We start from the raw sequence: 13,428 nt of genomic DNA, 5'->3' as shown, positions 1-13,428 counted from the left end.
CTGTCAAGCTCTGTTGTATGAACACAGTTGCCATTGTATCTTTATCGGAGTGGCTGTGGCTACTTGCAAGAGACTCTCAAGATTCAGCCTGTTCACCTTCCTTCACTAGACCCTCCCCTGAGATTCCAGCAGCTCTTCCTAGACCTCCCTCCCTCCCAGATGTGAGGGATTCTGCAGGTACTGGAATGCAGAGACTGTGGAAGGCTAACCGAAGGGGATGCTTGTCTGTGCTCTGGGCAGCTCTGGGTTGAGACCTTTTGATGGTGTGGCTTCTTTGGGATGGCTGGCGCTGTGTAAGTAAGCCCAAGAAATCCATCTGTTCGCCAGACTGGCCTTTAATGGAATCATACATAACTTTGGTATGTTGGTGGCTTATCTGGGGGGTGACGAGATGTTTGTTCCTGTCTCCCCAGAAAAAGATCATGTCACAGTTCCCAGCTTAGATGCAGACAGAACAGATACGTGGCTGGTTTTACCCTTGGGTTCAGCTGGTGGTAAGGAACAAAGGAATTTAGGGTCTTAGCAAAATTTTAGAAAGAGAGGTTTGAGACTGGCTCTCACTACGTAGTCCAGTCTGTCCTCAAAGCCATGTTCATCCTGCCTTAGTTCCTCGAGTGCTAGGGTTGCAGGTACTATTGACTAGAGAACTGTGGGTCTGTGGAGGGAAGTCAAGACAGGACAGGATAAGTCAAGGACATGGCTGATGACAAGACTGAGCAGGGGAACAGCTGAGTCACGGGCTGGGGTGGTGTTGGGGACTGTGGGGTATTTGATAATCTGAAGGTGGAGTGATGTCATGTGCTAAATGCAGCCTTGGATGTGGGTGATGGCTGAGAGGAGCAGAGGTGAGGCTGTTGAGAATGGTACGCCCAAGGAGGCGGAGAATTTAAAGGTATAGCCCATTTAAAGGTATAGCTTAAGCTAGCCTTGAACTTGTGATTCACTTGCCTCTGCTGCTCCTGCACTTCCTGCTGGCTATCACAGCCACTCAGAGAATTAGGAGGTCAGGGTACAGCCGGGTCACCATCTGCGTGGTTAATGACGTCATCGGGGAGGATTGCAGAAGGAACAGAGTGGGGGAAGTCTGCAAGTTGGGAGCCAAAGTCTGTAATAAATGACAGGGCAGGACCTACCAGTCCAGTAAACAACACAGCGAGTGAGTGGAGAGGGTCCAAGAAGAGAAGCAGGGCCGGAGGCCAAGGTCATCTCCTGCTGTCTGCATCTGTCTGGGAGGCAAATGGACCAGTGCCCCAGGGAAACCAAAACCCAGAAAGACAAGCAGCATGTCTGTGTCCTAACTCACAGACAGTGGGTGCAGCTCCCAGGTGATGGGGCCCTGCCCTTGAATTTCTCTTTCCACATATTGAGGCCCCTGCTGATATAGAGCCCCTCATGAATTTGAGGGGACTGACTTAAAACTGATGCTATCTCTTTTCCATCGTGGTTGTTATCGTCAACGGTGGAGAGAGTGGTTGGCTCACCTACCTTTTCTCTCCCTGTGTCCTGGGACCAGCAGTACATAGGCGTGAATGAGAAGGGTGAATGGTTTCACTAGGAAAGGGTCACCAAGTGACATGTGCTCACGCCTAGCTGGGAAGGCAGAGGGAACAGCAGAGCGAGGTCAGCTGCCAAGTGGGCAAGTGGCCCAGCAATGGCAATGTCTTTTACTTATTTTTTAAAATGAAAATAATTATTCTATGTGTCTGAGTATTTTTGCCTGCTTATAGCTATGTGCGCCACATACATGCAATGCTGGAAGCCAGTAGGGGGCGTCAGATCCCCTGGGGCTGGAATTACAGAGGGTTGTGAGCAGCTATGTAGGTGCTGGGAACTGAACCCAGGTCCTCTGCAAGAGCAAAGAGTGCTGATCCAGCTCTCCAGCTGGACAATGTCCCCTTTGTTCCTCCGGCCTCCACCTTGACACAGCACCTGGCAGTGGAGTGGACACTGGGCACCGTTCCATAAGCATGCTGTCAAGGAGGTGGAAGTGACATGAGCCAGGGTCCTGGAGACCAAGTCTGGATGATGAGCAAAACCTCCTGAGGAGCCACAGGGGAGGAGTTCTAGGGCGACCTGAAGCCGGTGCAGGACTTTGACAAGGGAAGCCAGGTCAGGCGCTCCTGTGCAGCCCAGCAAGGCAGAGTAGAGGCCTGGGAGTGGGGCAGGGAGGCATCTGTTTTGCTTCTGAAGGAGCATGGCTTCCGGGAGCCATGTGAGGGTCTTAGTGAGGCTGGTGCCCACAGGCTAGGTGGGAGGGGGGAGCTGACCCAGAGCCTTCCAGAAATCCAGCTGGCTCTCTCCGTCTCAACTCAGCCCACTGGCCTGCCTGACCCTCTGACATTTCCATTATTGGAGAGGTGGATATTCACACAGGCCCTCCTCCCTCTAGACTTGGACCTTCTGGGATCATGGGACAGAGAGTGTTCAAGACCCTTATTAGGTCATCTCCCAGGCCCTTAGTCCAGGGGTCCACTTCTTCTCATAGAGACTCCCCCATGATGCCATTTCTAGGATCAGGCTGTACCACGTCACCTCAAAGCCGAGGTCAAGGAAGCAGAGCAGAGCAGGGGCAGAGGAGAGGATTTTGTTGACCCACCCTCTACCCATGGGGCAGAGTGGATGTGAGAACCGCGCAGGAGAAGCATAAATCTAGCTGAGCCCAGCCTTCCCATCTGGGTTCGGCGGCTGTGGTCAGTACGTCTGGGGAGTCTGGGGATGGGGCTTGGATAGCCAAGGAATCTCTCCAGAGACGATGATGTCAAGAGCTGGCCTTAACTTGGCTTCTAATCCCACCCACCTCCGTGATAATGATAGCTGGGTGGTTAGATGGGAGCTGGGGTGGCCTGGGAAGATTGGGGTGGAGGGAGGGAAGGCTGAGTGATATCAAAAGTCTAGTTTGTGGTTTCACTCCTGGCCATCAGTGGGTAACATGACACCTGCTCCGGTGTAGTGTTTGGTAGTCAAACATCTCTGGGCCAGCCCTGTTCATAAATAGCAAATGGACACACAGAAGAGAGATGGGAAAGTGGATGCGCTTCCTCCTTGTGCCCCCTCCCTGTGCCTCTGTCCCAACTGCCTGCTTTATTTCCCATCCTTGAAAGGACCCAGCTGGCTCTTGAGAAATTTTTCAATCAGATACGGATGCTGAACTCAGAAGAGATGAGCAACAAGAGCCTTGAGAGAGAAAAGGCCCAGAATAGAGTTGAATAGCCACCCAGGGTTGCCTTGTGTGGGTGGCTGCAAGGACAATTACTCAGAACCTCAGGCAAGATGTTATGGTTGGGGCAGAACCTTGGGGGACTGGGATGGAGGTGGGGGAGGAAAGAACCCGGTGTTCTGATCTATTCATGGTGAGGTCCTTGGTGGGGGCAGGGATCATCACAACCTTAGACTTGGTGAAGCAGTGACTGGCTAAAGGCCTCAGGAGCTATAGGCTTTGAGAGGAGGAAAGGGTTGGTGAGAGAGAGAGAGAGAGCAAGGAAGTAGTGGGGGATCCTGGTGGAAGGTTCCTGAGACAAAATGCGTTCAGTGTAATGAAGCCTGGCACTGCACTCCGACACATGAAAGATGGAAACACAAACTTTCCAAGCTCCACTGCGAGTGTTTGGTATTGAAGGAGCTGGGGGCCAGTTTACAGAGGAGGGTGTGGCAGAAAGCCACCAGTGTCTGCATAGAGGCCAGTGGGTGATGCAGGGTGGATCTGTGGGGAGGGAGTTGGGGTGTCAGTTGAGCTTCACCAAGCAGGAGCACAGCCAGGGAAAGAATAGAAAAACTGCTCTAATATAAAACGAACCCCCCCCCAAAAAAAAACCAGATGGTCCGGAGAGCTGGCCCCAAGGGCATGAGAGCGGAAGAGCTGACCCTGACTCCTGCCGGTGCTGGCAGCATTGGGTGGCCTAGCCTGAACACTGCAGAAAAGCTTGGCCCAGTGGTGCAGATAAGGCAGAGCTGATGTACTGACCAGCTCAGCTGCCACCCTGGCCCAGATCCAGGGCTCTTGAGTTGGCCCATCCTCAGATCTTTATCATCTGTGAATAACTGGGACCCGTGAAAGGGCCCGGTCCTGCTGATCCAAAGCTGCAGAATCTCCACGACACAGAGCAACAACAGGGTAACCAAGAGAAGGCCCAGTGAGGGTCAAGTATTGATGGCGTCACAGAAGCCAGAGGCCTCGAACCAGCCCAGTGACTCATTGCAATGAACGTTTGCAAGTGAAGATGTGTGGACAGAGGGGTGTACTGTTGGACACACAGGTACACACTGCAGCTTCCACAATGAGATGTTTTCTATGCTTTGTTTGTTTGTTTGTATGAGCGTGTTTTTTATTTTGGGGGGAGGTTGCAAGGGCGAAGAGTGGATATGAGGGGACGAGGAGATGAGCAGGACTAGGGCACATGATGTGACACTCACAAAGAATCAATAAAACGTTTTTAAAAGTTAAGATGAAACCCAGCTTTTTTTTTTTTTGGTCCTGTCCATGCTCCCAGCCCTGCTCCCTAAGGACCGTTGCCACCCTCAACACACACCCCTCCATGGCCATTCTGCCCTAGTTGGTCGTGGGGCATCTATTCTCCTGAATGTTGTTACATGCATTCTACCCTTTTCTCGTGTTAATGTTCATGATTTTCAATTGACCTCTCACTGTAGAAGAGGCTCTCTCTCTCTCTCTCTCTCTCTCTCTCTCTCTCTCTCTCTCTCTCTCTCTCTCTCTCTCTCTCATATTCCTCCAGGTTTTGACAGGACAAACCCTCGAGGGCTTGTTGATGTGGTTGGTTGTTTTGTTCTTTGAGACAGTCTCTCTGTGGTTTCTTGGCTCTCCTAGAACTCACTGAAGCAACCAGGCTGGCTCTGCATTCATGGGGGCAGAGTTCACAGGGCCATGGAAAACCCAGAGGGGCATCAGCAATGGACCTAAGGAGCAGCATACACACAGAGATAACCATAATACACCAGGGGGATGGGGGACCACAATTTTAACCAGGACATTGGTCCACACCTTTAATTCCAGCATTCGAGAGACAGAGGCAGACAGATCCCTGTTGCAGAAAATATATAGGCTATTGATTTTTATTACTAAGAGCCTAAAATAATTACGGCGGTATTTTCTAACCCGCTATCATAATCAATAAAAGACACAGACACCTGATAGATTTTAGAATAAGCCTTATTTTACCTGGGGCTGGGCAGATGTGTCCACCTAAGCTATCTCCTTATCTTCCAGCCCCCATGCCAGGCCATCTGCTCTAATCAGTCCTATCTGGGCTGCTTCCTACCCATAATCCCCCAATACTAGCTTGTTCCTCTCATCTGGGCCGCTTCTCTCCAGCTTCCTGCAGGTTCCATTCTCAGCTGCTTCTACTGATCCAGTTGGTTCAGCCTTTCCAACTGTTCCAAACAGGACTTTATCTAAGCCCGTATCTCTCAACATTCAGAGACCGGACCACAAATGTTGTTCTTTGCTTGGGGACTTCCTCGGTTTCCACCCTGGCCTAAGCTGGGCGCAGAGTCTCAGACCTTCATGAAAAGGGCTCACAAGAAGTAAACATTTCTTGGCCCGCGGTCCAAACATCTCCGCACTGCCTGCACTTTCTAGGTAGTTTGGATGAAAACTGAAAGGTTGGAGCTGGTTTTCTGGAGGCTGAAGGTTTTCCAGTCTGTTTTGCTAGAACAAGTCCAACTCCCGATTCTCTTATGATGGTTTATTGTTCCTGGTGACCGTCTTTGGCCTTCGTTACACCTGGACAAGGCCCGCCCCCATGACCCGGACGCTCTATAATCCCCTCCAGTCGGCTGACCGCACTTCTCTTTGTGGAGTCTTCTTGGAGTCAGGTGTGTGTTGTTCTATTCCTTTCTTTCTTTCTTTCTTTCTTTCTTTCTTTCTTTCTTTCTTTCTTTCTTTTCTCTTCTCAGAACTCAGGGTATTTGCAATTTTTGCTTTTTTAAGAATTTGTACTTTATTTCCTGGTTTCTCTTTGTTCATCCTGCCTAGTGTTCCTTAACTCTAAGTTCTAACTCTTTTTTAAAATTATTTATTTATTACATACACAGTGTTCTGTCTCCATATACACCTGCACATCAGAAGAGGGCATCAGATCTCATTATAGATGGTCGTGAGCCACCCTGTAGTTGCTGGGAATTGAACTCAGGACCCCTGGAAGAACAGACAGTGCTCTTAACCTCTGAGCCATCTCTCCAGCCCCCTCCAACTCTTTTTTTTTTTTTAACTTTGCTGTTATGTGTTTAACTTTCCAAGTTTTTCAATCTGCCTCTTTCTATTTTTATTGCATCTTCTATATTTTTATAGATGCAAATTTTTCTATCTCTCCTCAGTAAGATATTAATTATAGAATTATTTTAAATGCTATCTTTGAGAGGAAAAGCTTCATTTCACAAAATTGGAAATATATTTAATACTATTGAGCTGTCCTCTTACCAACAGTTATGATGGTAAATGTCATGTTTTAGTTATACATTAAAAATGTCCACTGGGCAGTGGTGCTGCATCCCTCCCATCCCAGTGCTCGGGAAGCAGAGGCAGTTGGATCTCTGAGTTCAAGGCCAGCCTGGTCTACAGAGTGAGTTCCAGGACAGCCAGAGCTATGTAGAAAGACCCTGTCTCAAAAAAACCAAAAAAGTCCTCTACACTTTCTGCAACATCTATTTTCTCTGTTTGCTTTGGGCTCCTTGGGTCTCCCATGCCACCTGGAAACTGCACAGATGGGTGTGGCCACTGTACGCTCTGTGCTCGCATTCTCTGGGGCACACTCCAAGAGTGGAAGATCTTTTCTCTGGGACTTGTCATCTCCTGTCAGGGGATGTAAACCTTGCTGCCTGCTTAGCTTCCTGGAGCAGAGAGAGGAAAGGCCTGGCCTAAGGAGCCACACAGTCCCTCTCCACAGCCATATTATCTCAGTCCAGACAGGGCCTCTCCCCTCTCTCCTGCACTCCTCAGGAGAGGAAGCTTCACCTCTTTCACACAGGGTGCCTAGCTAGCAGGAGAGGCTGGGCATGTTGGCTGGGGGTAAGCGGAGAGGGTGACACACTCAGGAAGTCTGACAACTGTGGATGGGATTTTCACCCTTGTTCCTTGTGGTGTTTTTTGTCAACTATTAGCACTGCACAAGCAACGTGGCCAATGCAATGGTTTACACCATTTTTCTTCCTTTACTGATTTTTTCCCCCGAGGACTAAGTAGCCAGTGGGTACAAGTGGCTCGATGGTCCTACTTTTTACCTTCTTGTGATGTAACATGCTAAAAGGATAGTTGTAGACTGCATCAGGCTGATATTAAGGAAATCACAACCTGAAGTGATGACTGTGTGACTGCTTGTCATGTCTTCCCCTCCTACAAGGGGAAGAAGGAGAAACCAGCCCCACCCTAGCTATCCCATTTTGAGCTAAGCAAGGAACATGTTGGTCTCTGCTTACTTAGAAGACAAAAGTTGGGAATCAGAGGCAGGCAGGGAAGAACACAGTAGCTGTTGGGACTGGATGTGCTTAGCCACCTTGTGACCACATCTGGGCCCAGGCAAGCTGCTGACAGAGAAAGAGAGAAGGCAGACAAGGCAAATGGCAGGTCTGAGACTCTCCTGCTCTAGGGACCAGAAACCTTATCTATGTTGTCACTCTGGTTTCTGGATCTGCATCCTAAGCAAGTCTTTGGGCAGACAGGAGTGGGGTGGGGTGGGGGTGCTACTTCAAAGGGTGAGGGCTGGAGAAGGAGAGACTGCAGGAGGATGACCTTGTCTCAGTTAGAAGGTGGACATGTGGAAATTTGTCTTCCTCTTGCCTCTTTACCTTTCCAGGAACATCATGTGGGCACATTTCCTCTACTTCCCTGAGCCTGTTTCCTAGTCTATGCAATGGCACTTATACTGCCCATCTCATTTGCTACTGGGAGGATAACATGAGGCAAGCCTGTGCTTGACGAACCAGGTGCTCAACATTGTTGGGAACATATTAAGGATACTAGAGGCCAAACTCTCCCTGTTCCCCTCCTGCCTCTGGCTACTGTATTTCTTTCCTTGGGAATGGGAGACTACTCAAGAGAGATGGAGCCTGGGGCAGACTTTTCCCCACCCCCACCCCACCCCCGGTAATGGATGCCCTTGCCCCCTAGGTCCCTTACCTCTGGGCACTTTAGGTTTGAGAACCCCTGTGCATCCCTGCCTCCAAGCCTTTGGGCTCTGGAGAGGATTCTGGGAACCCCTGGAGGCGTGTAATATATTCTCTCACTGCTCCCTCTTGCTCTTGCCTGCCCTTCTATTATCTGAAGAGCAGGTCAAATGTAAGACTGAAGCCACCACATGAAGCCAAAGAGCTCTTGTGTACCAGGGAGACCCCATCCTTTGCAGAGACATGGGGCCAAGAACTGGGCAGCCCAGAGTCTGGCAGGTGGCAGTTTGGGGTCAAGAGGCATGGGACATAGATTCAGATCCCCCTTTCAACTGTTTGCTGAAATGGACCTCTGGGTCCGTTACAACAGAGAGCTCGGGATGCACTTGGTTGTACTGAGAGCTGGCAAGGCCTAAAATGTGGTGGTGGGGAGCGGGGCTTGCACCACACTCAAGGTCACACAGGGACACACACATGTACCTGCATGAAGTTTCTCTCACCTACTCCAGTTCCACACACAGAGGCCTGCTTCTCATAGCAGAGGACACACTGCACTGTCCTCTCCCTTAATGTGGCAATCCTTCTCTCTGCCTCAACAACAGGAACAGAGGGGACCAAGGGGTTTCATAAAAATTGGGCAGAGCTCAGAGATCCACAGTCTCTCCTTACCCATAATCCTCACCAGAGAAAGGACTGGCTTCCAGGTCTACGAGGGGAAAAAATGCTGATGGAAATAGGTGTTGAGTTTTTTTTGTTTGTTTGTTTGTTTTTTGTTTTTGTTTTTCCTTTCCAGGAGGTATAGCAACACACCCATGCTTTTGGTGTGCCCTTTCCAGTATCAACAGTGTCACGCTGATGGCGCAACATGCTTCAACACAAGCTCAAAGCAGATCCTGAAGGGCAGTTTCAAGGATAAAGATTGGGAGGCGGGGCAGGTTGTCTTGTTCCCATGACAGCCTATTGTGTTGCCATAGCAACATGGCTCTGCCTCCATCCTGTGTAGTCCTAGTTTCTGTGATGTACAGAACTTTAGGATGCTTCACAGCCTTGGGGTTGGAGAGATCCTATCATCCCTGGGGAAGTGAACTAGGGAACCCCAAGGCTGCCAGCTTAGGCTGAGGCATCTTGTAGGCAGGAAGGTAGATTTCTTGGAGTTTCCTAATGATGAGCTCTACTATTTTTTTTTTTTTAACCTATTTCTCTTCCCCAGCTATTAGGCTCCCAGGAGTTGACGCAGTCGGAAGCCTGTCCTCTTAAAGAGGCTTGAAGGCTCAGCTGTGCATGAGGGTGAGAACCATTAGGCTCACTGTCACTGGCTTGTACTCCATGAGTCACTTATCTTTCAGGTCCTTGTCATTCTACTACAAAGATGGGAAGAAGCCATGGTCTGGGGTGGTGACAAGCAAAGAGCAGTGGTAGAGTGGCCTTCCCTGGGAGGGATGGGTTTTGTAGATGTCCCTTGCCCTTCCAAGCCCAGGGGCCAGGCAGCCCTACAGAGAAGCCTGGCAGGCTCCGGTTAATCCTCTGTGAACGGGGGCAGCAATTGGCATCGTCTTTCGGATCATTCTGTCCCATTCTGTCCAAATGGCTTATTTGTGGAAATTGAACGGAAGGCACTTATTGGGCCTGTGTCCCACCCCACCACCACTCAGGGTGAGCTGCAAAACCTCCACCAGGAAAGAAGGGAGGTCTCAGAACTGGGAGGGCCGCTTCAGAATGTCTTAGAGAAACTTGATCTTGGGGTTGGCAGTGGTGGAGCACGCCTTTAATTCCAGAATTTGAGAGGCAGAGGCGGGCAGATCTCTGCCAGTTCAAAGTCAGCCTGGTCTAGTACCAGGACAGCCAGAGCTATATAGCGAAACCCTGTCTCAAAACAAAGAAAGAGGCCTGGAGAGATGGCTCAGAGGTTAAGAGTACTGTCTGCTCTTCCAGAGGTCCTGAATTCAATTCCCAGGAACCACATGATATCTCACAACCATCTATAATGTAATCTAATGCCCTCTTGTGGCATGCAGGCATACATACAGGTGGAACATTGTATACATTATAAATAAATCTAAAACACACACACACACAGGAAGAGCCCTATTCTAATAAATACATAGTTTTGCCTGGCCTGGTGGTGCATGCCTTTAATCCCAGCACTCAGGAGGCAGAGGCAGGTGGATTGCTGTAAGTTCAAGGCCAGCCTGGTCTCCAAAGTGAGTTTAGGACAGCCAAAGCTACACAGAGAAACCCTGTCTTAAAAAAACAAAAAACAAACAAACAAAAAAAAAAAAAAAAAACCCAACCAACCAAAAATAAATAAATACATAGTTTTTAAAAGAAAGAAACAATCTTGATGATGCATTCAAGTGGTATCCTCTTTAGGTTTTAAAGTTTTCAGCAATTAAATTTTTATTTAAAGATTTATTTTTATTTTTAAATTAATGTGTGCATGTCTGTCTGTCTGTCTGTCTGTCTGTCTAAGAGTATGTGCATGTAAGCATAGATGCCCAAGAAGCCAGAAGAGGGTTTTGGATCCCCTGGAGTTGGAGTTACAGGTGGCTGTGTCTCCTGGGTGTTGGAAACCAAACTCGAATCCTCTGGAAGAGGTACAAGTACCCTTAACGGCTGAGTCATTTCTCCAGCCCCATAATTTTTTTATTTTGTGTTTTAAAGCATTGCGCTGCAACAGAGTGAGGAAGAGCCAGGGCCTTCCTTAACTATTAGTTTAAAAAAGCACTGACTTTGGGGCTGGAGAGAAGCTCAGTGTTTAGGAGCACTGGCTGCTCTTCCAGCGGTCCTGAGTTCAATTCCCAGCAACCATATGGTGGCTCACAACCATCCGTAATGAGATCTGGTGCCCTCTTCTGGCCTGCAGATGTACATGCAGGTAGAACACTATACATAATAAATAAACAATTCTTTAAAAAGAGGGGGGTGGGGGAAGCACCGACTTTGGCTCCAAAGACATCTTAAAACCAGATGAGAAGAGGACCTGCCTTCCTCGCAGAAGTCAGGGAAAGAATCACACACGGCGAGACGCAGCATTCATTGCTTTTTATTGCCCCAGTCCAGAAGTTCCCTCTCCTGGCCCATTGTGCTAGCGGGCTAGGCTTGCAATCCACCCGTGGCCCTGCTCTCAACCCCGCATGGCCGGTGCTGCCCGCGCCGCCTGCCTCCTGCCGTAGCGCAGACCGAAGGAGTTCCAGTTGTAGGCTGGCAGGTCCTTCTCGCGCTGCACCAGCACCGCTCCTCGGGGCGCGGGGATCAGGCGGCTGCCTGAGGCGCACAGGGGCCGCTGGCCTCCCGCGGAGCTCTCGCCGGGCGGGCACGGCAAGGTCCTACGTGCGCGCAGCCCTGCGGCCCCAGGCTTCCTCTCTGCACATAGCGGCCGCTTTTCCCAGGCATTCATGAGTTCCTGCAGTCCGGGCCGCCCGTCTAGGACAGAGAGCACAGGAAGGTGAGCCGGGGCAGCAAGGCTTGCTGGTGCATGGCTCAGACCTCCCTCCCACCCGGATGCTGGCTCTGGGTCCTCAACCTGAGAAACTCAACTCTGACCTCAGTGTTGAGTCAGGGTGCTGCTTAGGGGTGGTTGGGCTGTTGGCTCCTCCATCAATAATAGCTTTACTCTCAGGAGCTTGCCAGAATTCTCCTAAGTACTTTCTCATTAAACTACTTCCTTTGAGGAAGGAAACAGTTCGGAGAAAGAAAACAAGTATGTGTGTGGTGGGGGTTGGGGGGCGGCACTCTATGGGGGGTGGCACTCTTCTCTGTCCCTCTTGTGGCCTCTCTGCCTTGTCCCTAAGTTTAGTGTCTGCATCTGGAGTCTGAGTGGTCCGGGAGCCCCTGGGCACGGTGGGGGGTGGGGGGGACGGGGTATGGTGGTGCGGGATGGGGTGGGGTGGGCACATAGTATGGCCTTAATAAGTGCTCATTAAGCGAAGCCCAGGCTGTTGTTCCCACACACACCTGCGCCCTGACTCTGGCCTTTGAGACAACTGAGAGTATCGAGACTCAGTGAGGACCAGACAGAACCTACGTCACCCTAACAGGCTCGGCTCCCCCAGGCCAGGTGCAACGCCTTTCCTTCCTGTTGGAGGTTAACAAGACTCACCCTAAAAGCACTTCACAGACAAGGCTCATTAAATTTTCTCTCTCTCTCTCTCTCTCTCTTTTTTTTTTTTTTTTTTCTTTTGGCAGTGAAATGGGGCAAGCTGCTCTGAGTACACAATAAGTCTAGTCAATTACGGTGAGAGATTAGTGGAAAAGAAGCCTGGTGTGAGTGGGTGTTGGGGCGGAGGATGGCATTGAGCTTAGCTCCTCAATACCCTGGCACTCTTTGGAGATCAGTGTGGCCACGGTCCAAGGTTAATAATAATCATCTGGCAAGTCCCTCCTACCTTCTCTGGATGACTGGTGTGGGAGAGGAGATCTCAGTTCCACACACAAAGCACAATGTGTGGCCAGAAAGAGCCCCATAGCCAGTGTCTCTGGACAGTGATGGGGTTAATGGTGACACTATTGGTGAAGTGTCTGGGTCCCTTAGCTTTGGTTACGTATAATGACACCAAGTTTGCAGGACGTGTCCTGCATTCCAGGCTTAGAAAGCTCTACTATGTACAGAAAGCGAACGACCTGGAATTCAAACCCACACCGTGACTCAGAAGCTATGCTCTTAGGGGGTAGATCCCCTGGCGCTTGCTGGGGTTTGTCAGCATTTGGCGGAGTAACTTTGGAGAGCACTTTGCCCCTTTGGGACTTAGTTGCTCCAGTTCATCAACTTCTTCAGAGAAACTATAAAGCTGTAAAGTTGACAGGCATTAAGGTCTGGCTTTGTGCTGAGGTTTTTGTTTGTTTGTTTTTTGTTTTTGTTTGTTGTTGTTGTTTTGTTTTGTTTTCAAGCTCCCTTAAGGGATATGGGGCATCACAAATAAAAATAACTTACACATTAAGATTCTTCCCAGCATCCACAGAGAGAAGCGTTTGGTGTAGAGCATAGCAGGAGGGCCGGGGGCTAACAGACCCCTGAACCTACATGAGCCTCCTGTGCTCATAGCAGACCGCCCCCCTCCCCCCATCTATCAAGTGCTGTAACTGAATCATGTCAGTAGCCTGGCTACAGTCTGAAAATTATGGTAAGTCTCGTGTGCAATGACTCCTGTGCCTCCTTTTCCTGGACAGTGCGTACCTGTGGGTCCAGGGTTCACCACAGGTGCCACCTTTGTTAGCGGCTTCCCAAAGGTGGCAACCCAGAGGAGCAGCAGCAGCTGCCAAGAAGCCAATAAGATCATGCTGGCAGGAAGAGGCAGGTCCGCAGTGTGTCTAGAG

The 13,428-nt window shown here is 49.9% G+C and overlaps 1 protein-coding gene across 1 annotated transcript; it reads right to left on the bottom strand.

Moving 5' to 3' along the window:
• Positions 1 to 11,162: 11,162 nt before the first annotated feature.
• Positions 11,163 to 13,428, bottom strand: Kiss1 (KiSS-1 metastasis suppressor). The gene is made up of 2 exons (XM_051148236.1): positions 13,289 to 13,428; positions 11,163 to 11,538 (listed from the first exon to the last, which is right to left on the bottom strand). The coding sequence occupies exons 1-2, from the start codon at positions 13,389 to 13,391 to the stop codon at positions 11,240 to 11,242; spliced, it is 402 nt and encodes a 133-aa protein (XP_051004193.1). The 5' UTR covers positions 13,392 to 13,428; the 3' UTR covers positions 11,163 to 11,239.

This window comes from Acomys russatus, chromosome 6, assembly GCF_903995435.1.
Source record: "Acomys russatus chromosome 6, mAcoRus1.1, whole genome shotgun sequence".
Taxonomy (NCBI): domain Eukaryota; kingdom Metazoa; phylum Chordata; class Mammalia; order Rodentia; family Muridae; genus Acomys; species Acomys russatus.
The sequence above is the reverse complement of the archived record's forward strand: the minus strand, read 5'-3'. Positions and strand labels throughout refer to the sequence as shown.